At 41.7% G+C, this 22127-nt stretch overlaps 1 protein-coding gene across 1 annotated transcript in view; it reads right to left on the bottom strand.

Moving 5' to 3' along the window:
• Window positions 1-4541: 4541 nt before the first annotated feature.
• Window positions 4542-22127, bottom strand: part of DENND6A (DENN domain containing 6A) — a 118120-nt gene continuing 100534 nt past the window's right edge. Inside the window, exons 19-20 of the mRNA XM_073592245.1 lie at window positions 21662-21736; window positions 4542-15809 (exon numbers count right to left, since the gene is read on the bottom strand). Coding sequence (XP_073448346.1) covers window positions 15678-15809; window positions 21662-21736 — 207 coding nt within the window. The 3' untranslated portion in view covers window positions 4542-15677. The remainder of the gene's footprint in view (window positions 15810-21661; window positions 21737-22127) is intronic.

Here is a 22127-nt window from a genome sequence, read left to right as displayed (position 1 = left end):
GTGGAAGTACAATCATAAACAAGCCAGGTGGTTGTGGGGACAGTGGTAGAGGCAGGATGGGGCTGGCGAGGGACGGAGCAGGGCTTTTTTTCAGCGGGAACGCAGTTCCGGCACCTCCAGCACTGGATGTATGTAATAGCATGGGGTGTGGGGTGTGCTGGAGGGTCTATTGATGTTGGCTGCTGGGGGATCTATTGTCACTGGTGGGGATCTGATTTTGTTTGAGGGTCTATTTTTGCTGATGGGGAATATATTGTTGCTGGGGGGTCTTATGTTGCTGGAAGGGATCTACTGTAGAGGGAGAGGTCTATTTTTACTGGCTGCTGGAGGATCTATTGATGCTGGCTGCTGGGAGATCTGTTTTTGCTGCTGGGGGGGTCTAATGTTGCTTGGGTGGATATTTTGTTTTGGGTAGTTCACTGTTGCTGCAGGGAATCTATTGTTGTTGGGGTGGAGTCCATTGTTGCTGGGGGAGTCTATTGTTGTGTGGGGATCTATTGCTGGGATTCTATTGTTGCTGACTGCAGGGGATACATTTTACTGCTTTTCTTTTTATCATTAACATGTTTCATACAAATGGTTTAGCACCACAAAATGATACTTAGTTTTGTATTCTCTAAAAGGGGCAGTACTGGTAGGTGGGTAGGGGGTGGAATCAAGGGACGGTGGTCAGAGGTGGGTAGGGGGCAGACACAAGGGGTGACTCAGACAGGGGGAGTTCCTGCACCTATTCTCCGAGAAAAAAATCCCTGAATGGAGGAGATGTGAAAAGGGTGGGGACGTTTGAACAAGAATTGTCCAGATACCGGGGTGGAAGAAGTATGTGACTGATTGATGGACAGAAGGAAATATAAATAATGTATTGAGAGATGAGGACGGAGTAAGACGGAAGACTGGAGGAGAAAGAAGGCAAGTGGGGAGACAAATATGAACCCAATGGGGAAACATTAGAGATATGACAGATGCATGGAAGTTAGTATCTAATAATCAGATGGGTTGATGCAGGACAAAGCCCTTGTACATGGGAGCGCAAGACAAAAAGGGAAGTCCCACCCAATCTGGGACTTGGGAGGTAAGCTGTGAGGCTGTTGGCTCTCACGAGGAAGTGCACTGATATTTTTCTAGAAGAATTTAAGACACATGGTACAATTTTAAGGTATTGCCTAGACTCAATTAAAGCTGAATTCCAGGTTTGGTTTGTATTAAACAGTTACAATGGTCCAGCTTGGACTATTATAAGTATGCACATTCCATACCTGTAAGACTGCATTGGAAGTGCAGAATCACTGTAGCAGTTCCACTACTATAGTGATTGCCACAGCCTTCTAGGTGCCATGCGGAGTGGTTGATCTGCTGCATAGTAACCACAGGGGGCATGGCCACCATTCAAAGAATGCAAGACCTTTTTCTTCGTGAATGCAAAGCATTCTCCGATTGGCTGAGGTGTATAAACAGGGAGGTGTCATGATCTCCACCTCATCCAATCAGAGAACGCTTTGCATTCATTGCGAAACATGCAAGGTATTCTCTGAATAGCAGCTGTGCCAAGCAAGCAACCCTCTTCATTACTATGCAGCAGGGCAGCCACTCAGTATGAGACCTGAAAGAATGTGACGATCATTCTAGTAGCAGTGAGTACTACAGTGATTTGCCACTTCAATAGTCTCATACGTATGGAATATGTATACAGTACTTACATTGGTGTACTTACATACAATGTAAAAAGTAAAAGCACACACTGGATACAACTATTTTACGGGTCGGGCGGGTAATATTGTGACTCGCCGATAATGGTTTTAATGGGAAAGGTTTGAAAAGACTATTTATTTTACAGAAATTATAGCAACTTTACTAGTGCCAGCTTTTGCAGGCAAAAATACTGGCCAGGTGGCAACCCTTATATCCTATATACCTCTGGATACATTTAGCTCCCAATCATTTTTCTGCTTGTTTCACATCTGACTATGGCCAAGATGCAGAATCACATTCTTTTTAATTGTCCTTGTTCACGCTTTAAAGCACAGTCACCATATGTTCAAAGTTACTTGGACCTTCCAATGAATTGTAGGCATCACACAATTCCAAAACATGCTGATAAGAGAGGAGTTGTCTCCTTAATGTGAAACTGTACTTCATTTTAAACTTTTAAAAGTAAAAATAGGAGCAAACGCTGCACAATGCCCACTACTAACATTATTAGCTTAATCTGTGCCTCACTTTAATCTCACTTTGTTACTGGGTTCTAACTCTTTCTTATGTCATGGCTAGGATCCAACCTTTCCTTTACTTCACATCCAAGATCCACCAACTTCCACTCCTATGTACTTTGGGAGTGCTTTTACTGGCCACTGGTGTAATCTAGCTGGCCAATGGAATGGCAGTTGGCATAAGGCTTGCCCCAGCGACAAAGTAAAACTAAATCAGAGAGGGGTACAGAAGAAGTTTTTGTAGATAAAGTTAGCAGTAGGCATTTAGCTACTGATTCAGCTTTGCTTTTAGGCAGCACTTTACAATGTAGCATAGGTTCACTTTAAGCATATCCTTTTTATTTCACAAATAGACATGGCATTCCATTTGCATTTTTTTTCTATCTAGAGTCTCAGTTTCTTAACCCAGGACTTTGTATGTTCTAAAATCCCATAGAGTAAGAATATGGCATCCTCAAACTCAGATATATGGGTCCATCCAGTCTTTTGTCAATCTTCCAGGCTTGTAGTGGTGAAATGGTGTGGTGAATGTTGTCTCCATGCACATTAGGTCTCAGAACTCCCATTGAGCATAATTTAAATGGCATATTGTGCCGGAGGATTTTTGCTGATCATATTTTTTATGGGTATACCTAATAACAGCAATGAAAACATCATAAGGGCCTGTTTCAATTGGCTTTTGCTCACTTCAAATGAGTTGTGAACCATACAAGTTAGCTTGAAGCAGGTCCAATGCAGGTCAGGAGGAGATTAACTGCAGGTGCAATGTGTAATGGTTGTGCGTACCGGGCACATGATTAGTTGTGTGTGTAGCAGCCATTTTGCTCACATCAGAATTCTCCCATTCCATTTTATCACAAGAAGGCATAGCACATAGACCTTTTCCTCTCTCCCCCTCCTCCTTTCAGTTCATACAATCTACAACCTCTTAGCTGCATGTCAGACACCCCTTATCCGTCTGTTAATAGGACTAGCAGAATCTAAACCCCAATCTACATCAAAGGGCCCATAAAAAAAAAATCTGACTTGCCAGCTTGAGTGACTAGAATTTTAACAGTTATCCATATGATACCTCCCAACTTTTTGAGATGGGAACAAGGGACTCCTATTAGCAAAAAGTATGTAGGAATAGGACACACACCCCTGCCACACTCCATTAAAGGAGAATTATACAAAAAAATGATTAATATTCCTTTATATTGGCTTTTGAAATTTACAAATGCAGCAATTTAGAAATTGGATAAAAGGTTTAGGGACAGGTGGACTTTGTTTCAAACCAGGGACAGTCCCTCAAAACCAGGGATAGTTGGGAGTTATGTACTTCCATTCACCTCTCCTAACTGCATGGGATGTCAGAGATCTTTGGGCTTTCCCAGTATCTGAGATCTGAGACAGGGTACTCCATTTCACATTGTAAATGATGTATAGTGAATTGGTTCTGTAGGTAAGAGGGACAGTCAGATAAATATAATGTTGGCCCAGCCCAGAGTTGCCCTTGAAACCACAATCATAGCTGTATTTTGCTGCCAAATGACTCCCAATTAGACTACCTCAGGCAAGTCATCAACAGAAGCCTAGTTTTTGGAAGTTTTGAAGCTTGCCCCTTCCTGCCTTCCATACTTTCCGACTAGCCAGTGATGCAGCTCACTGTAGAAATTGGCCAAAAAAAATATACGAGAGCCAGAGAGAGCAGACAAGCTTGACACTACCAAAAAGTGTTGGAACTTCGCCTAATCAGAGTGGCCCAAATTATGTTAGAGTAATGGCACTAAAGGAGCTATTTTCAAACATCTTTCCTCTAGAGGTTTCTAGGGGTTCCTTGTGCTGTGTCTAAATGACCTTCCATCTGATGGTGCCTGCAAAGTTCCAACACCACTTAGCAGAAACAGCTGCACCACACAAATTAACTTTCTAATTGCCTGTAAGGGTGGCATTCTGACCTCCACTGCTTTCTTTAAACAAACTACCAATGTAAAGGGGAGTACTCTTCCCATGGACCAATGTCTAATACATTTTAGCAGGGGTTCCCTCAGACCTGAAAATTATTTTAAGGGTAGAAAGGTTGAGAAAGGTTGGTCTAAAGGTTCTGCAAGAATAAGGGTGGGATTATGGAAAGGAAAAGAATAAGAAGTGGAGAGAAAAGGAAGCTGATTGATGTCCAACCAGCTACGATCCTGCCACATATGGATTTATCTGTCATTTGTCAGCAGAACTGCAGTGAGAAATGTGTACATTATCAAGAAACTGATGCTACCACTCAGCCATCAGAAAGGTCACATCGTAATCACAAAAGTCTTCTGGACGTTTTCCATGAAACAGACTCCACAACCAACACTGTATACAAAGTGATGTCTTTATTCAGTATTAGAAAAATACACATTCTTAAATGAGTGGCCACGTTAGATTCAGTGCACGGAACATGCGTATTAGGAGAGTATTGTACAGTGTTTTAGCAGACAGTCATAAATTAGTTCTGTAACAAAGCTATTTGCACATAGACAATCATAGGATGCCCCTTAATATACATGTGCTTCCAATGCACTAAGGAATGCAAACATTCAGGTTATGTGATAAATAAAATATACATTTGTTAGGAAAGTCTGGCTAGAAGCAGTAATTTGCATAAAAAATTACAGAATATTAAAATACAAATGACTTTTAAAAACAAGGTAACAATGCATACCATTCTAAGGCTTCATTTAATGCAAATTGTAAGTATATTGGTACGGAGTGGGTAATTCTTTCCTGGAACAATTACTGGAATCTGGCAATTAGTAAAAATGTTTCATCAGTCAATACTGAAACCAGTGATTTACAAAGACCTGTAATAAGGCCACCTTTTCATGGCCTGGGTCAATCCCGGGTCCATTGAATACGTGACCTTGGTACAAGGAAGTCATTTTTGTAGCCTGAGCCAATTTCAAGGTTAAAGAGACCATCAGTGGGTGGAAGGAGGAAACTGCTGCAGAAATGAAGTTCCCAGCTCCTACAGATACCTATACATAGGTGCAGCAGCCTCCTAAACCTTGCTGTCATGAACATTTCTCAGTCCTTCTTATAGGAATATGGAGGGGACAGGTAGAAGTGGACAGGCTTCATCACCATTATGAACTGAAGTACCTTTTCTGCCCTTCCAGCCTTCTGGTAATTTCTGTTGGCCATTGAGGGTGCTCATCAGGAAGATGGTCCAAGAGGAATATGTGGAGGGGCTTAGTGGCATACCTCCCATAAATGCCTGTCAGGACAGTCTGGCCTTCAGTCATGGCAGGAAGGTTTGGGAGGATGCTACGAGTATATGCAGGAACCTCTAGGTACTCACATTTCATAACGGCAGCAGTTTGACCTCTCCTCCTCACAACAGAGTCCCTTTAGCTGCCACCAACAAAGCTATTCCGGTTGGTGGCAACACCGGCACATAAATGGACTGTCAGTCGCTATAGCATCAGACGGCTTTTCCGACACTTCACTCAAAAGAGTGCAGAGGTGACACTAGGAGTCTAATAGACCTCTGATGTCTCCTTAAAAAAAATAGGTCACCTGCACTATACTATCACATAGCGGGATTATCAGCCCTTGTGATCGCAAATACGTTAAATTATTAAAAACTTAATAAATTAAAAAACATCCCCAAAAAAGTTTAAAAGCCCCCCCGCACCCACCTACATAAGAATGCAAACTCGCATCTCACATATTAGGTAATAGCACGCGTATCGGAGTAAGAGCAACAATTCCAGGGCCATCGTTCACTGTAAACTCTAAACTGATGAGCAGTAAAGGCTATAAAAATGTTGCCTGTGTAGTTTTTCTCTATTTTACAGGTGTGTTCAGTTTTGAGGCTCGACATGTTTGGTATCCATTTGCTCGATGTAGGCTTATCTTTTATATGATCATCTTAGAGTAGTCTTCTGTGTTTGTGTACACTATAATTAATTTCAGTTTATTCCTTTTAGTGACAGAGACAATGGAGTACTGTCCGTGATACTTTTTTTTTTTATTTGCACTAACATAAAAATTTTCAGGACAAGCTTTTGGGGTATGTCCCCTTCTTTAAGGTCCAAGCAGTACTAATACACAAAGTTTTAGCAGGAAGATAAAAAAAAAATATCTGAGGGAAATAAAATTAACCCCCCCCCCCAAAAAAAAATAAAAAAAATCACACACACACAAACAAAATTTACACAGTAGTGGTAATAAAACTTGCATAGTTAGTGAAATAAGACAGCTAAATGGACAGTACTCAATTATTTCTGTTGCAAGTGCACTAAGGCAGGCACCAATGATCACCCCATCAACACAGTGCTGACAAGGGAATTATCTCCTGCCGAGCAATTGTCTGCTCCCGGTGGGGGCAGCTACCCCCACCGGGAGAGGACAGGTTGCAGAAAATAAATTTGCTCGATTCCCCCATCAACACAGACAGCGTTGATGCAGGAATCTCTGCACTGCCGGGCCAGTGAATATCACAAGTGGCTATAGCAGCTGCTAGCGATAACCGCAAGAGAATCCGGCAGGCTGGTTGTACCCAAGTTGATCAATCAACTTGGTACATTCAGCCCACCCATTAACGGTTTGGATCTTGGCTGGTTCCTGCTGAACTGGCCAAAATTCGAACTGTGTATGACTGGCCCAAGTCCTTATACAGAACCTGCAAATCAGGGGCTTAGAGAAAATTTGGGTGGGAAACAGCCTCCAACCCAGACTACGGGTACAATGTTCCTGAGAGAGATAGCCTGAGTGCAAGAGGGCTGATAAGGGCGGGAAGCAGTCAGTAGGGGTCTGTGGGGTGTTGAGTGGACTAGAACACAGCATTGAGAGGTCTGTGGACTGTCTGGCTACTACGACATTGCCTGGGCTCCTGTGTTTCCTGGACCCCAAAGCAAGCAGGAACCTTAAACCCTGGTGTGGGAATAGTATATTGGCTGTGAGCGGTTGTTTTATTTTGCTGTATACCAGAGTTATGGACTGCTTTAGTTTGATTGCCTGTCATTTTGTAGCACCCGGTAGGGACAGTTGCTGCAAGCAGCCTGTTAAAATCTATGACAGGCTGGAATATGCGGCTGGATGCGGTTTCGAGCTGTACTTGTGTTTAGGGCCGTATGCCTTCAGGGACATATGCCCTGAATGGTCAATCACAGCACTGTAGTGAAGCCACAGTGATTTTTTTTTTTTTTACAGTGAATTTGTGAGATTGACTCAAAGCATACACACCAGAATAAGGATGCTTTATTAAAAAAAAACATGGGTCAATGTCAGCTAAGTCCAGTGCAATTTGAAAATTAGAGTCATAATGGCTGAAATGAGGTCCCTTACCCTTGTGTTAAAGCCCAACTCAGGCTTTGTCACCACTTTAGTTTGTTTGGGCCAAGCTGGCCCAAACTATTTTCTTTCACTAATTGCTTCGGCTACTGTCAGCACTATATAAACTGTTTGTAGCATTAGCTATATACAGTGCTGTGTTCTGGAGAGGTATGGGCAATTCCTGTCCTTTTCCCTAACAAAGTGCAGTCTCAACACTGCTCAGCCATTCACAGGTGGCTTTTTATTTTTGTCAAATACAAGCCTTTCTCTGAATTGCTGAGGTGGAAAGGCGGCGGATGATGTCAAGATCCCCATCTCCAATCACAGGAAGCCTAGTATTCATTGCTAAAATACGTTTCCTGTGAATGGTGCTCAGCCCAACTTGAGTTTGTTCCAGCAGCAGACAAGAAGTCACTGTACCGTTGCCAAAACACAGCACTGTATGCATTGTGATGCAACATACAGGTTATACAGTGCACAAAGCTGCAATATATATAGTGAAGGAAAATATTTTATTTTGGTCTGTTGGTGACAGGAATTAAAGGAAAGTGACCAGATGACAATAAAAACACACTTAGTAGAGGGGTGTTGTTGGGGGGGGGGTGTAAGAATCCTCGTCAGGTTTGCTGTTGCCGTCTCTGTTTCCATTCATCTCCTGTCCTGCTGACTAATGCAACCAGGGAGGGAGTGAAATAAAGTGATTAAAGACAACAATAGAAAAAAAAAGTATTAGTATAACATGCAAAGGTTAAAATACTGAACAAAATGACATGTACTAATATGCATCACAACATGATTAGTTTGTTATCGCACATTACTACAACACAGTGGTGTGAACAGGTCCCTACTAAACCTTAAATGTCTGCCTAATACTACATGAACCCACAAAAAACCTGTACTGATCCTATCAGCACCAGAATGCTCTTCCCTTAGGCCCCTTTAACATTGGCGGAGTACGCCAGCGGATCCGCCTGCTCGGTATGTGATCTCTCCGCTGATCCCCACTAACAGGTCCGTGTCCACTCCACTGGTGCAGAGCGGACATGGACACAGCCTGCCGTCCTCTATGAGCTGTCGGATTGAAACGGACCGCCTATCCATTTCCATCTGACTGTCAGCCGATTTGATTGACAGATGAGAAATGGATCCCCATTTGACCCATCGGATCACATGTCAGTTGACATCAGCCGCTCCCTAGAGAGCATTAGATGGCGCAATCAGGTCCGCCTGCAAAACTGACAGGGTCAGTCAGTGTGCAAGGAGCCTTAAAGTGATACTAAAAGCTTTAATAAAAAACATGTCATACTCACCTGATCTGTGCAGTGGTTTTGCACAGAGCAGCCCAGATCCTCCCCTTCTTTGGTCCCTCACCAGGCTCTTGGCCTCTCTCTACTGCAGGGTACCCCAAGAGCAAGCAGCTTACAATGGGGGCACCCAAGGAGACCCATTCCCGAGCCGCAGCTCTGCGCGTCCATTCACCCCCGCCCCTCTCTCCCCTCATTGGCTCTCTGGCTGTGATTGACATTTGCTCTGGCTGCTGTCTCAGCCAATAGGGAAGGAGAGTCCCCAGAGAGAAGAGAGGCTCTCATGCACATCGCTGGATCGAGATGGAGCTCAGATAAGTATTAGGGTCTGCTGCTGCACAGAGGCTTTTTACCTTCATGCATAGAATGCACAAAGGTAAAAAACCTTGGGTCTTTAGAACCACTTTAAATATTAAAGTCCAGCCCAATAGTACCATGTACCACAGGGGCCAGACCTAAAGTAACTCCATATTTTACAAAATACAGAATATAACAGACCTGCACAAAAAAATACCAATTATAGCCAAAATGCCAGAAAAAAACATTAACAAATGTATGGCATTACATTTTTGCCACATGTGCACATTTCCTGCACAGGAATATTATAAAAAAAAAAAAAAAAAAAAAAAAAAAAAAGGACAAAAAAAAGGGATTTACGCAGTATTGATTAAATACATATACATTATGGAGGTATTTATTTTGTGGATCAAGGTTGTTCAATAAAGCTGCACATTGAGGTTTTGTTTGTCCATTTATTAGAACTGCAATAATTAGTCTTTAGGCTTCATTCACATGACTGATTTGGGGGTTCACCACCAAGAATCAGCACTTCGCTGCGACAAGTATTGACGGGTGTTTGTGATCAGCCACCAGCAGCCCATACAAATCAATGACAGGTGCCACAGCTCTTCCCATGTAACGGCACATCTGAGCAGTGGCATGTGATTAGGGGCAAATGAGATGCGCCCATCAACCTGCCATTGATTTGTAGAGGCTGCTGCTGGACGTGGCTGATCACAAACACCTGGGAATACCCACCACAGAGAAGCGCTGACTCTTTACAATGTATGGCCAAAACTGGTTGTGTGAATGAAACCTTATTAAAAAAAATCCCTTTTTGTCCTGTGCTAAAACCTGAAGGTGCTAAATGTTTTTTTTTTTTTCCTGTAAATGGGTGCTGAACACTATCGAAAGCATTGGCCTATACATACATCAGCTCTCCTATGTTATGTGGCTTGGTACTATGGATCTAATCACGCTAAGGAGACCGGAAGATCAACAACCTCTGGATTAATTTTAGCTTCACATAATTCCAACACTTCTCAGAGTATTTGACCTGAGCACTGAGAGCTGATCTGTGCAAGACAGAAACGCGTCAGTTGAAGGAGGATCTCATTTGTAGTGTTTTGAATATGGTGACACTGTACACAGATTTGTAATCATTCCATTTCTATTGTTTTATTTTTAAATACTATGTTTATACTTTTTTCTAAGCAACATATATTTTCATATATTTAAGATTTACATAAGTGCCTTTAAAGTCCACCTTAGGGGTAAATTTTCTTTTGTTCAGACTTGTTGGATGTGGCACTACATGAGGATATAAATCACCGATACAATTGTCTGTGCAAGACAGAATATTCATTTTCCAAGTAAAATTTAAAAAGGTTAAAAAATCTTAGGTACTGAAACCATGAAAGCTGCAAGGAAACACAAAATGTCTAGAAAAGGCTATCCTAGGAGATCTCTCTACTGAAGACATTTCTTAAAGTCAGCTCACATCATATCCATTGAGCTGCATTTTTTTGCGTAAAGCCTCACATGTATGGTCTGGACAGGATACATAGAAAACAACTGTTTCCTATGTGCCCTGTTCACACTATGCTTGTGTGATGGTTTGCAGAAAAACGCAGCACAACCAACATGGTATGAATGAGCCCTTAGCCCTAGTTTGCAATTGCTGGTCAGAGAAGCTGTGAAGTATTTTCCAAGATGTAAACTAAAGCCTGTTGAATTCTTGTCTAAAGCTACAACCTTAAAAAACACACATAGTACATTCCTGCAATACATAAACATTGCCTCATGTTTTATTCCTTTAAGACCACCCAACACATGTGCAGTGGCAAAAGGGTGGGCTTTAACACCCACATGTAGCACATATTAGCTGCTGGGCGGCCAATGCTAATGTGCTACGCTCAAAGACAGCTCTCAGTCCGGGGTAAAGATCAGTCACCAGCGGGACCCGCTTCTGATCATGTGATCACTGTGCCTCAACTCCCAAGAACCTTCCCACACACTGTGTGTAGGAAAAAGGCTGTTGAGAGATGTAGTTCTGGGGCTGTGTCTACATCAACAGGAACTGAGCTTCCAGCAACCCCTGCAAGAATTTTACAAATATGGTAATGACATCACAAAGAGTAAAAAAGTTCTCTTTTTTTTTTTTTTGCTACAGGAACATGGTAAATAAAATAAATAATGTTGCGACATTAAGGTTTGGGGGTAAGAGGGAGGTTTGGGGGTAAGTTTGGGTCATACCTTCACAAAACCCTTAAGAGCTTCATGAAAGTTGCCTGACGCTTATTTATTTATTGCAGGCAGTTATATAGTGGCAACAATTTATACAGCACTTTACATATAGTAAATTCTCATCAGTCCCTGCCATCAAGGTACTTACAATCTAAGGTCCCTATTCCACATACACACCCATACTAGGGCCAATTTAGATGGGAGCCAATTGCCTACCAGCATGTATAAGGAGGAAAGGTAAGTACCCAGAGAAAACCGAATCATGCAAACTCCATGAACATAGTGTTCTGGTTGGGATTCAAACCAAAACCCCAGTGCTGCAAGGCAGACATGCTAATCACTAAGTTAGCACTGTGCTGCTCACAGACGCTTCCTAATGCTTTGTAAATGCTTGTTAAATAGGTTTGTTTCTTTTCAGATTAAGGTTTTACAAACCAAGAAAAAAAAAAAAGCTTGAGTGTCCAAAAATTGTCAGTAAAGTACTATCTTACCAAACAGACAACTGAAATACAAAATAATGTTAAAAACTTTAATAGTTAGAGACAACTTTACAATCTCTTTACAGGAATGTAATCGATAGGTCTTTGTTCATTAGCAAGCGGCTCTTTGTAACCTTTAGTAGAATACAAGGAGGTTGATTTACTAAAACTGCAGAGTACAAAATCTGGTGCAGCTCTGCATAGAAACCAGTCAGCTTCCAGGTTTTATTGTCAAAGCTAAATTAAACATGCTTAAGTTAGAAACTGATTGGCTATCGTGCACAGCTGCACCATATTTTGCACTCTCCAGCTTTAGTAAATCAACCTCAATGTGTTTCCCAGACCTGAACATAAGTCCATCTCTGACAGTGATCCAAAGCAAAAGTGCTTCCTATTAAAACTGATGCCACAGGTGCAGTAACCCATAGTAACGCCTCTGATTTCACTTTACTGCAAACAGGATTGGAAAGAGTTGATACATTTATAAATTAACTGGAGCTACACAACTGTTCTACCATCTGATCATTATCAAGCCTTTGTAGTAGCACTGGGCCATTTATTTCCCAATATGAAATGAGATATAATTGTGGTTCCTTAGGCACCATCATAGAAGAAAATAAATTTAACATACTCTGTGCAGCATATGTGTAGATATAAAAATACATTAATAAAGCCCAAACAGATCACTGACTGGTTATGCGTTACAGGTCTGCTCAAAGCATCACATGTGAAATAATTGTGCTTCTTTTACACTGTGTCCAATGTACAGCTAGGCAAGCACCTGGGAGCTGGAAAACATGACCTGATACTGGTTTTGGACAGAAGAGGCAACAGTCTCATGTGGCAGTTTCATACAGTACTGAGTGACATAGTGAGACAGGCTAGGGTAGCTTGTTCAGGGCCATCTGCAGTGAGATCTGTCCCTCTTCTGCCTTCTGCATAGCCTAGGTATAGGCTAGGAATACTCAACACTCATGATTATTTATGGCTAAATCAGGACGGACCTGCACATTCAACTGGCCATTGGATGTTTAAGGGCATCTTTAGATGTGCAATGTATAAAATTTGAAATCAGGCTGACATTAGGAGTATCTATACGTAATCATTTTTAATCATTCATCACAAATCATTCTGACTCCTGGTCAGAATGATTTGTGCATAAAGAACATTAAAAAAAAAAAAAAAGCAATAGTCTCCCATCTCAGAACAGGTTGTATTGCATGCTATGGGGCTGAGTGGTCAAAGCACAGACAGCACACATAAAATTACACAAAGTCCAGCCATGTGTCAGAAGACAGTGATGAGACAGAACTGCATAGATAGAAAATAGGAGTTTCAGTCTTGACCAATCAAACAGCAGGACTTGCAAAGATGTAAGAATATTTGAAAGCAGAGGCTATACCAACGTGACCATTTTTAAATGAAGTCTCTTTAAAAAGTCTCTGTCACCATACCCAACAGTATATATGCAAGTTAAAGGTTAAGTTCACCTTTGGGAACATGTTACATGGTCCACCATGTTCCCGCTCCTGCAGTCTCTCCCAGACCTTCCTTCTAATTGTGACAGCGGGTCGGGGATCTTCTGTCACAATTTGAAAAGAACACAGACGCACGGGGCTCTGCCCACACGGCCGTTTCATTCATTCACAGAGTTCTGTGGATAAATGAACTACAAGCCTTTGCGGCTGATGGCTTGTAGTTCTTAATGAACTACCAGAGCACTGATAACTGCCTGAAAGTATGAGGTACAGGCATTTAGGTACACAGTCAGTCTGCAGGAGCCTGAGATTGCACCCACAATCTGATGATCGCTGGTGCAATGTTTCACAGGCTCCTTAAAAAATGAAATAATAAATGCAATTTTTTTTACCTGCAAAAAGTTGTGCATTTTTTTTTTTTTTAGAAAGGTGAACTTATCCTTTATGGTAATACAATGTCTACTGGTGGTTACTATTCTCCTATGTTATCAGGTTCTGAAAGCAGCTCCCAAACCCAACCTCTCAATAGAACATCCAACCCTGCTGAGGCTGTATTCAGGAGAGGGCATGTGCAAGGGCAACATTGCCGGTAAGGTATCTGGATAGGATGTCTCACCTGTGCAGATTGATAACTAACCATGGTGTCCCCCTGCACAAGCGCTTTCCTGAACACAGCCTGATCAAACCCTCTGGATGCCTGCTCTTCATGTCTTTTAGGATCTTTCAATATTAGAGTGACAAAGTATCTATAAAACCCCACCTTCATTTTAAATCTGCTAAAGTCTGAGTAGAAACACCGATACCATGGCAAAAAGATGCAAAGAAGAACCCTTACTTTCTTTGTTGAACCAGCAATCTCTCTGCAGAGGTCCAACCGCACCTGAGCCAGAACATTAGCTCTATCACCAAAATGCATATTCCCTGCTGATTAGAGTTTCAACATCGACTAACCAGGGGGCTTGTCGGACCTCTGCAAAAAGATCACTGCTTCCACATAGAACAAGGTATAATCTCTACAGCATGTTGGTAGAGGGACAAGCTTTTCTACCAAGCCTATGGCTGCTTTCTTTTATTTAGCTGATTTAAACTGAAAGTTCAGTTGCTCTTTACATTTAAAAATAATACTATTAGGTATAGAGATAGATTCTTTTCAAAGCCCGAAAGCAGCAAACAACTTTTTTTAAATTTGGTTTGAGATTTCTCTTAGTTTCTGTACTGGTGACACCAAGATCAGAAATTAGGGAAATGTTTTTTTTTTTTTACAATGCAATAAGCCAAGGACCAAATAAACACTTGACAGAGATTTTTACAATTCCCCATTCTCCGCTAAGAAGAAGTGTTATTTTGATGCCATTTCTGTCCTCATTGTATAGACATCCTGTCCCTCTAACTCTGTCACTGGGACAGATAGAGGAAATATCCCCGATGGGGGAAAAAAGGGGTTGTAATCCTTCCCCATTTCATTCAAAAGAGTTTTGGATAGAATTAAACTTTCAGCCAACTACATAATAAAAAATGCCAAAATCAAGTGCACAGGTCCTAGGATGTGGATGATAATGAACAAAATATTGACACACTATATAAATTGGGGGGAACACAATTCATGGCACAATGCCAGTTGTCATACTGAATATAGGCGGCTTAAAAAATATTTAAATAACTTTAGTCAAATATTTGTCATTCCGAGCATGTATAGAAAAGCCTCAGATGGAAGCTGCAGTTCTTTGGTTGCGTCCAAATGCATCAGTGGACAAGAACTGGTTTGTATCAAAGAAACTAAGTAGCTTCTGATTTACTGATCCAAAATGAGTAGAGTGCGGGAATCAGAGAAAAGAATTAGAAAACAGCAGCTTCCACTAAGGCTTCTTACAGAGGTATTATGCCTTGTAAAATATAGCCAGTAATAAGGCAGTGCCAACAGACACAGTGTATGGTCATAGATATCAACCAATATGATTTCATCCTCTAGAAGTTTGTAACCATCACAACCAGAAATGAAGGCTATGGATTACTGTACTAAGTCTAATTAAATAATAATTTTGTGACACCTCATTAAAGCGTACTGTGTAAAACATGATGTTAGAATGGATTTTTCTCAGTTTCTAAGTTTTGCTATATAAAACAAAGCTGTATGCTTACATTAAGACATGATCTAGATTTTACCCCGTTGAGACCCCCAATAACCGGTGATCGGGTCTTTGTCCATAAAAAGCAGTCTGTCTATGATACAATATTAGAAAAATAGATCTTGATGTTTCTCTGGGTGGCAATTTGTTCACCTGTTTCACAAAGCCCAGACCATACCAGTGTTCCCGGGAGTCTTGCTCTGTTGCTTGGTGACTGTGCTGTATAAAAGCAAGCTGGGAAAGTCTTACTCCACGTATATCATGAGCTGTTGGTTTTCAGTAAGATCCCCTGTAAGTCTTCAGGTAGCTCCTGTATGATGGTGTCTACTTGTCCTTGAAGTTTCTGCAAGGTGTCCACACTTACAGGGAACTGTTCCCTCTGCGCCAGAGCCTGTAAGCATCAAGATTGATCAACACCACAATAATGGTTGGTATTCTAAAGCTGTTAGAGGGCAAAAATCCTTTTACATCTTTAAAAGGTCCATTTAGATTTAACATGACTTATGACCCTAATGCAGGGCCACTCAATCTGAACTGCATTCTACTGCAGTAAACCGATCCACCTCCAAGGAACTGGTTTTGCAGAAGAACTACAATGCATACTAATGCGCTACCATGGGTTGCAGTGCATTGTTTAAAAAAAATAAATGTGCAGGTCCAGTTTTAGGTTTGTTGTGTGTTGCCAGCCCATTCAAAACACTGGACTTTCCTAGCACAATGCATGTTAATGAGCTGTACAGGATAGATAGGTCTTGAAGGGGCCATAAAAAATCACTATCAGCAAAATAATATGTATTCTGATAACTGTAAACAGATTAAGTACATTGTATCAATGTGTGGGTTGGGGATGATAAGTAAATTGCACCACATCCCTTCTATAAACAAAGACAAAGATTGAATTTGCAGGAATGGGATTTTTAAAGTGCAGTGAATATACTGTACCAACAACTAAATTAGCAGTTAAAAAAACAAAAAACAAAACAAAAACATTTTATTACAGCAATAATAAAAGGGTATAAAAATGTATAAAAGGCATACCTTTTTGATACTGCAGTAATAAAATGTTCTTTTAACTGTTAATCCTGTTGTTGGTATATTCACTGCACCTTAAAAATGCCATTCCTGCAAATTCAATCCTTGTCTTTACATGTACAGTAAACAGTTAAAGAAGAACGCCATTTTTCCCACACACTTTACATAGTTTGTTTGAGCCAAGCTGCCTAAACAAAGTATGTCCCTCATAAACCTGTGAGGCCACTGGATGTTTGGTATAAACTGTATGTAGCTGGGACTACAAACAGCGTACAGCACTGTGTTTCGAGTGCGAGCCGAGACTTCCTCTCTCATACCCAGAACACAGAAGAGTCTACCGTAGCCGCTCAGAGCAAGCAATATATTCCATCAATTAATACAAAGCTTCCACTGATTGGCCAAGGGGGGGCGTGTGACATCATTAGCCTGCCTCTCTGACTCAGCCAATCAGAGGAAGCTTTGTATTCATTGCTAAATTACATTACTTGATCCGAGTGGCTGAACACCACTGTGGAAGACTCTTCTGTGTTCCGGGTAGGAGAAAGGAAGTCTCGGCTCACACCCGGAACACAGTGCTGTATGTAGCCGCAGCCACAGACAGTTTATACAGCGCATCCGGCGACCTCACAGGTTAGTGAGGGACATTCATTTTTAGGGCAAGCTTGTAAAGTGTGTGGGAAAATTGAGTTCTTCTTTAAAGCATAGCTAAATGAAAAACTTTTTAAAAATGTGCACAACTACTTTATATGGCAAAACGCAGGGGAGGGGTGGGACTACCAGACGTGAAAGCTTACTACAGGGCAACACATCTCACCAGACTAATAGACTGGTACTGCCACTCAGAGGCCAAACAATGGGTCACTATGGAGATAGAGGACTCCGGTGATACGGCTAGGAATTGGCCGTGGCTCTCCACTCCGATCCCGAAGATCATCGCCGAACACCCAACTCTGGGAAACACATTGAGAGTGGCCAGAGAAACCTTTCGTAAAACCCTGATATCACCCATTCCCTCTCCTATGGTGCCGATCCTGGGCAACCCTGATTTCTTGCCGGGCTGCCAGGGGCCGATTTATAGAGCCTTATCAGAGGGAGATAGATGGCCACACCTCCACGACTTCCTGGATTCCGGTGGCCGGCTCAGGACGGCCGCGGGAATAGAGGACCTGGACACGCCATTGGATTTCCTGAGCGGTCTCCAACTGCGTAACTTTTTACGCCGAAGCGCTCGGACTCTAGGTCCCCCACGCCCACTCACGGAATTGGAACGTATCTGCCACCGCAGAGAGCCCGTACGCCACTCTCTATCCCTGATCTACCTCTCTCTGATTGCCCCGGCTGAAGGCTTTGTGCCCCCCTTCCTTACTAAATGGGAGACAGAATTAGGAGCGCATTTTGATGAAGCACAAAGGGAAAAGATCTTACATTTTGCCCAAAAATCTTCTCTAGCCACAAGGGTCCAGGAGGCATGCTACAAGATTGTGACCAGATGGTACAGAGTACCATCCACTCTTCACAGGTTCCTCCCGCAGGTACCAAGTCTATGTTGGCGTTGTGGAGCAGGAGAAGGAACAATGTTGCACATTTTCTGGGACTGTCCCAAGATTAAACCTTTTTGGAAAGAGGTGACAGATACGGTCGAGCGTTTGACGGGTGTCACACTGGAGGGAGATCCCGGGGCCTGTTTGCTGCACCTATCTAGAAGCCCAATTAAGAAGTATAAAGCTTCACTCACTATACAACTACTTAATGCGGCTAAGGCCTGCATCCCTCTATTTTGGAGATCGGAAATCCCACCAACGAAGATCCAGTGGTATGCCAGGGTTAACGAACTGCGTGACATGGAAGATCTTACGGCCACCCTGCATGACAGGGAGGAAACCTTTCGGGAGACCTGGCGCCCCTGGCAACACTTCATTTACTCCGAGGCCTACCTCCGGGAGGTGACTTAGCGTGGACACTCCCTGATACGAGGGCCCCGCCTGACTGGAGGGTGGCACCGCCACCTCTCCTCTTTACCTCTCTCTTCACCCCTTCCTCTTCTACTTCCCCTCCTACTCCACCTCTCCTCTCTATCTTCCTCGCTCCTCCCTCCCTATTGTCTCCCGCTTTTTACCTCTTCCCTTCCCCCCCCCCCCCCCCCATTCTTCCTGGGTTCTCACACAACCCCCTATACTCTTCCGGCTAAGGGAAGATCTGATCAGATATATTGAATATCATGGACTACATTACTTTACGGTAGTTGCCCTTTGCCGGACTCTACTGATCGGCAAGGAATATCTCCACCCCCGGTCAGTGGAGAGTTTCTCTCTTTGTTATTTTGGTTTACCCTTTTACCTGTCGATAAGGGATAATTACACGAGTCATCAGTTTATACAAGGCATATCTCAGGGAATTGCTTGCAAATGGGCACTAAGATAATCACTACATTAGACCCTCCCATGCACTCAGGCTCCGCCTTCACCATACAGATTGTGTAAACAAGAGGAATGTATATGTGTTACATCTTTGTCGACGACAGTTTCTGTTAAAGTCCTCTCCCTACTTCTGTTTTATATTATCCATTAAATGTTATAGATCTTGATAACATGTACATCAAATTGTAACATGCATTATTAAAAATAAAGGAATTTAAAAAAAAAAAAAATAAAAATTTGCATAGAGTGGTGAAGGAGGGGTTGGAACACCTGTGTTCCCATTAGGGAGATTCTCTCTCTATAACTGTCCAGAACACCAACTGGGAATGAAAGGGAGGGCAAATCAAAAAAAATTTGGAGTTGCCATCAAAACAAAAATATAGGGTAACTATACCAGTGAAAAAGTATCCTCTTACTTTCTTCTAAGTCAACAGAACAGTAAGTGAAGGGACATCTCCCTGAAATGCAGATGGCAGTTTTATAGCCGTTCCCACTCTACCCAAAATTTAAAAAAAAGCTGTTTGGGCTGTAGATATAGTCATGCCTTTTGTGATACTTTAATGTAAAAAAAATAAAAAAGGAAAGGAAAGAAATGCAAGAACCCAAAGCACGTACCAGCAACAGCCTCCCACACATTCCTGTTGGCCAGTGAAGAAGCCCTTCACCTTCATAATGATGTGCCAGTAGAAGTGTGTGGTGGGGATGGGAAGGAACGACAAGGCAAAACTTCAATACCACCAACTTTCAAAGTGTCACTGTACATGAAGCTTAAAGTAGATCTAAATCCAATCACCTAAATCTCAGTTAAGTTATAACATGTTACTGTCATTTCAAAACTTTTTTTTTTTCAGTCATTTTAATTCTTAATCTCTTATGAAAATAGGTTGGTTAAAAAAAAAAAAGAAAAAAGTTAAAAACCGTTGTTTCTGAAACAAATGTAACACTTGTTTATATTGTTGTACAATACAGTGTTTTAGAAATCTAAAAGTCACCACATCACCATATTACATTTCAGATCTACTTTAAAGTAGAATTTAAGCATAAACCTATCATGTAGTCCCCTCTCCCCTTCTAACACTGATGCTGACTAACTTACGTAAAAATGATGCATGCACTTGCATTGTCAGCCTGCCCAGATCCAGTCACATGATCTGGCTCCCCTGTGTCAATCAGTGAAGACTGTAGGGGAGAGGAGGGAGCACTGACAACAGATGGGCCAAAGGAAACCTATGGGTGACATCACCACTCCAGGCTTTACCAGCCGTTGTTGAGCGCTCATTCATATCCACTGTAGCCACCGCTGGCTGACACAGGAAATGACGTGACCGGACAGGAGGGGCCGGTAAATATATACATCTTTCTTACACAGGTTAGCCAGCATAGGTGTTAGGAGGAGGGACGGAACATTCTTAAGATTAGACAGGTTTCTGCTGGAATTATACTTTAACCACTTGCCGACCGCCCTATAGCAGCTTTACTGCTACAAAGCAGCAGCTGTGCACAGGATCACGTATATATACTGTACATGGTTCTGCATTACCACCAGCACGGGGGGCGTGTGCACGCGTCGCCGGCCGCTTCTGATTCTTCACAGCACCCGCCGATCGTTAGAAAACACGAAACGGTGATCTGCCTATGTAATCCAGGCAGATCGCCATTCTGACGGGAGGGGGGGGGAGGTATGGATTAGAATCCATATCTTCCCCTAGTAAAAGCAGCACATACAGTACATAAACACTGACTAGGCACACAGTTAAAAATTTTGATTGCCCTAGTTGTTTAACCCCTTCCCAGCCAGTGTTATTAGTACAGTGACCGCGCATATTTTTAACACTGATCACTGTATTCGTTTCACTGGTTCCCGCAAAGTGTCTCTGATCACCATTACTAGTATAAAAAAATAAAAAATAAAAATTACATAATTATTTCCCATAGTTTTTAGATGCTATAATGTTTGCGTAAACCAATCAATATTTACGCTTATTGGGATTTTTTTTTAATCAATAAGGCCTCATGCACACTGGACATTTTTACAGCTGCTGTTTTTGGTTTCAGACATTTTTTCTACAGTCAATAAACTCCCCATCATGTTATTCTATGTGTCCATGCACACATAGGTTATCAACTGTTTTTGGCTAGAGCATTTTTTTGGCTGTAACAAAAAAAAAAAAAAAAAAAAAACTAGTGGGTCCTGAGAGGAGTTTTTCAGCTGTTTTCAAGTGCAAAAACGCTCCAACGTCAAAAAACGCAGATAAAACGCCCAACTGACTGCAAAGCTACTGGCGTTTTTATAACTTTTTTTAACATCCATTGTGCATGAGGCCTTACATGTAGCAGAATACATATTGGACTCAATTAAGAAATTTGATTTTTTAAAATTTTTTTATTAGATATGTTTTATAGCAGAAAGCAAAAAAAAATATTGTCTTGTTTTCAAAACTGTCTGTATTTTTTTTGTTAATAATGCAAAAAAGAAAAAAAAAAAAAAACGCAGTGGTGATCAAATACCACCAAAAAGAAAGCTCTATTTGTGGGAAAGAAATAAGATAAATTTTATTCGGGTACAGCATTGCATGACCGTGCAATTGTCAGTTAAAGTAATGCAGTGCTGTATCGCAAAAAGTGGCCTGGTCATGAAGAGGAGTAAATCTTCCAGAGGTCAAGTGGTTAAGGTTCTTCGAGTTACTGTGAAAATCATATTTAAAGAAGATTTACATGATCCATACTGTGTAGAGTTCCTCTTTTGTTCTTTTTGACAGCTTTGATCTTCCATCATATTCTTAGTTGTACTCACCAGTTTATTTTTCAGTTTTAAAACCAGGTCCACAGCCTCAACTTCAGAGTGCTTCTGTACCCAGATCAGCAAATCCTTAGAGATGTACATGAACACATAGAATTAAGCAGGATGGATTATGGTCACTGATCATATAACTTAAGCACTAGCTGATACAGGCAAACAGCTAAAAACAGAAATGAAATACAATTATGTGAACCACGGCTAGCCATACATTTTACAAATTTTCCTTTACAGTGAGGGAAAAAAGTATTTAATCAGAAACGATCAGTCTATAATTTGAATGGGTTTATTTAACACTGACAGACAGAACAACAAAAACCGACAATTACAAAAGAAACCCTTAGAATGTGGGATAAGCTGTGCAAAATAAGGACATGGCAATATAACAGCTCGCTGATGCCCCTCTCAGGTACGGACTACTTCCCACCTGGAAGGGAGGACGGGCTGTACCTGAGGTGGACAC

The sequence above is a fragment of the Aquarana catesbeiana genome, linkage group LG07 (assembly GCF_042186555.1).
Source record: "Aquarana catesbeiana isolate 2022-GZ linkage group LG07, ASM4218655v1, whole genome shotgun sequence".
NCBI classification, from domain to species: Eukaryota; Metazoa; Chordata; class Amphibia; order Anura; family Ranidae; genus Aquarana; species Aquarana catesbeiana.
Note: the sequence above shows the minus strand (reverse complement) of the source record. Positions and strands in the feature narration are given on the sequence as shown.